The sequence below is a fragment of the Psammomys obesus genome, unplaced genomic scaffold, assembly GCF_907164565.1.
Source record: "Psammomys obesus unplaced genomic scaffold, mPsaObe1.curated_primary_1811, whole genome shotgun sequence".
Taxonomy (NCBI): Eukaryota; Metazoa; Chordata; class Mammalia; order Rodentia; family Muridae; genus Psammomys; species Psammomys obesus.
The window spans coordinates 1-3424 of NW_026589421.1; the positions used below are offsets into that span (position 1 = coordinate 1).

General features: G+C 41.3%; 1 protein-coding gene across 1 annotated transcript; it reads right to left on the minus strand.

Annotated features, from left to right (window-relative positions):
- Nucleotides 1-2202: 2202 nt before the first annotated feature.
- Nucleotides 2203-3231, minus strand: LOC129674985 (alpha-defensin 24-like). Its single transcript, XM_055605038.1, has 2 exons — nt 3000-3231; nt 2203-2431 (listed from the first exon to the last, which is right to left on the minus strand). The coding sequence occupies exons 1-2, from the start codon at nt 3169-3171 to the stop codon at nt 2322-2324; spliced, it is 282 nt and encodes a 93-aa protein (XP_055461013.1). The 5' UTR covers nt 3172-3231; the 3' UTR covers nt 2203-2321.
- Nucleotides 3232-3424: the final 193 nt, after the last annotated feature.

Here is a 3424-nt window from a genome sequence, read left to right on the forward strand (position 1 = left end):
TGAAATGCAATTCCCATCAAAATACCAACACAATTCTTTATGGAACTTGAAAGAATAAATCTCAACTTCTTATGGAAAAACCAAAAACCCAGAATTGCCAAAACAATCCTGTACAACAACAGATTGTCAGGATGTATCTCCATCCCTGATCTCAATTTGTTCTACAGAGTAATAGCAATAAAAACTCCATTGCAGTGGCAGAGAAACAGAATGGTGGATCAATGGAATCAAATATAAGACCCAGAAATAAACCCACCCACCTACGGATACTTGACATTTGACAAAGAAGCCAAAACCATACAATGGAAAATAGAGCATCTTCAACAAATGATGCTGGTCTAACTGGATATCTACATGTAGAGAAACGCCAATAGAGCCATATTTCTCACAAAACTAAAGTCCAAGTGGATCTATGACCTCAATATAAAACCAGACCTACTAAATCGCTTAGAAGAAAAAGTGAGGAAGAGTCTTCAATTCATTGGCCCAGGAGACAACTTCCTGAACCAAACAACAACAGTACATGCTCTAAGATCATCAATCAATAAATGGGATCTCATGCAACTGAAAAGCTTCTCTAATGCAAAGGACACTGTCTTCAGAAAAAACCAACAGCCTACAGACTGGGAAAAGATCTTCAACATTCTTAAGTTAAGAAGTGCTAATTAAATGTGGGTCAAATGCCTCATTTAACCCAAGGCAGAATGGTCAAGATCAAGAAAACAACTGATAACAAATGTAGGCGAGGGTATGGAGAAAGCAGAACCCTCCTTCACTGTTGGTGGGATTACAATCTGGTGCAGAAACCATGGAAACCAGTGTGGAGAATTCTCAGGGGATTGTAAGTAAGTCTCCATGGCACAGCTGTACCTTGGCAAATGCCCAAAGGACTCAGTATCCTACTCCACAGACACTTTCTCAATCATGTTCATTGCTGCTGTGTCCACAATAAGTAGAAAATGGCAAACACCTGAATATGCTTCAGCTAAAAAATGGATCCAAAAAATATAGGACATATTTCTGATGGCGAATCTAATCTGAAGAACAATAGAGTTGACAGATAAGAGAAGCAGCTAGAGCTAATACCTCTGGTGTCTTGTCTCAAGCTGTTCTACAGAGCAATAGTAATAAAAACGCCATGGTAGTGGCATAGAAACCGAATGGTGGATCAATGGAAACGAATAGAAGACCCAGAAATAAACCCACCCAACTACGGATACTTGATGTTTGACAAAGAAGCCAAAACCATACAATGGAAAATAGAGCATCTTCACCAAATGATGCTGGTCTAACTGGATATCTACATGTAGGGAAACGCCAATAGATCCATATTTCTCACAAAACTAAAGTCCAAGTGGATCTATGAACTTAATATAAAACCAGACCCACTAAATCGCTTAGAAGAAAAAGTGGGGAAGAGTCTTGAACTCATTGGCACAGGAGAAAACTTCCTGAACAGAATACCAACAGTACATGCTCTAAGGTCATCAATCAATAAATGGGACCTCATGCAACTGAAAAGCTTCTCTAATGCAAAGGACACTGTCTTCAGAAAAAACCAACAGCCTACAGACTGGGAAAGGATCTTCAACATTCTTAAGTTAAGAAATGCTAATTAAATGTGGGTCAAATGCATCATTTAACCCAAGGCAGAATGGTCAAGATCAAGAAAACAACTGAAAACAAATGTAGGCGAGGGTATGGGGAAAGCAGAACCCTCCTTCACTGTTGGTGGGATTACAATCTGGTGCAGAAATCATGGAAACCGGAGTGGAGAATTCTCAGGGGATTGTAAGTAAGTCTCCATGGCACAGCTGTACCTTGACAAATTCCCAAAGGACACAGTATCCTACTCCACAGACACTTTCTCAATCATGTTCATTGCTGCTGTGTCCACAAAAGGTAGAAAATGGCAAAACATGAATGTCCTTCAACTAAAAAATGGATCCTAAAAATGTGGGACACATTTTTGATGGCAGCCTAATCTAAAGAACTAAATAGAATTGAAAGACAAGAGAAGCATCTAGAGCTAATCGTTCTGGTGTCTTGTCACTTTGTAGCTGACCTTCTGTTTGTCCTTGATTTGACTGTTAAAATGTAACCAAGACTTGTTTTGTAACTCACTGAAGATTCTGCTGTGTGAGTGGGAGGAGTCCTGACCTGACTAAGCCACATAGAAAACATCAAAGAGATACAAAAACATATTTTTTTTTCTGCAAGAAATTTATTGGAGAAGGAAAAACAATTGAGGCTCAGTATAAGGGTAATGAGAGGTCATGAGGTTTCAGAATACATGGTCATCTTGTCTCTGGTCTCCATGCTCAGCTGCAGCAGAAAATGCGGCGTTTTGGACCTTTGGAGCAGATTCCGTTGACACGTTCAAAAAATTTGCAGGATTTTCTGCAGTAGCATGTCAAGAACTTTCCTGAGCCTGAGGACACAGCGAGAGCATCAGGCATTAAGTAAGGAGGTAGCCATGTGCGATAGTTTATCCACTGTGCAGGGCACAGAGTAGGTCTGTTGTTTTTGGTGACATCACAGCCAGCCCCATGATCACTTCAAACACTTGAAAATAAGACATTTAACAAGTGTTGATCCCATGCAGGACTCAACACCCATTTCACAGTCCTTCACGTTTTTGTGTGTTTTCCTAACCCAACACATTCATGCATTGGTAAATGGTTCCTAAATCTATTCTTTTAAGCAAAGAAGATTTTTATTTCTACAACAAAATTATCAGGTATAAAAAAGTACTAATCAATATGTTCTATATTTTTAATCTATTCCACAGATAATTTTTAGATCAAAAAAACTTAAAAAAGAAAATCAGGTAAACTTTTTGACTCTCACTGTTACTTCTATGATATGACAGTGAATATCCGAGAGATGAGCAGAAACAATTACCTCCAGCAGACTACTCTTGCTGGGATTCCAGGCCACACCTTCAACCCTCTCTCAGGAGACTCCAGGCCTGCATCCTACTGGGCACCACCACTCACCTGCATCCTGAAGAGAAAGCCCTGCTGGGCCTCCAAAGGAGATGGACACATCCTGGTCCTCTACCCCTGGCTGCTCCTCAGTTTTAGTCTCCTCAGTTGGTGCTGGCAGAGGATCAGCCTGGGCCAGGAAGGCCAGCAGGACAACAGCAGAGAGGAGGACAAGTGTCTTCATGGCTGAGGGTCACCTGGAGGATTGGTGAGCAGGAGCTCAGTGGGTAGAGATGAGGAGGCAGCCTGCATTTATAGGACTGTCGTGCGAAGGTGTGGGGACAATCCCCACATTTAGAGAAGCCTCTCATTGATGGGAACTGGGACAGACTGTTGTCCTCAGGATCCTTTTGATGTTCCTCAGTCTTCACAGCTTCCATCATGATGTTGGTCTGTGTGTTCAGACACAGCCCTCCCTTCCCACTGATAATGATGAA

Coding starts and splice junctions, on each gene's coding strand:
- LOC129674985 (XM_055605038.1), bottom strand. CDS start 3,171: ATGAAGACACTTGTCCTCCTCTCTGCTGTTGTCCTGCTGGCCTTCCTG. Junction 2,432..2,999: donor GCTTTCTCTTCAGGATGCAG/GTGAGTGGTGGT, acceptor CTGTGTCCTCAG/GCTCAGGAAAGTTCTTGACA.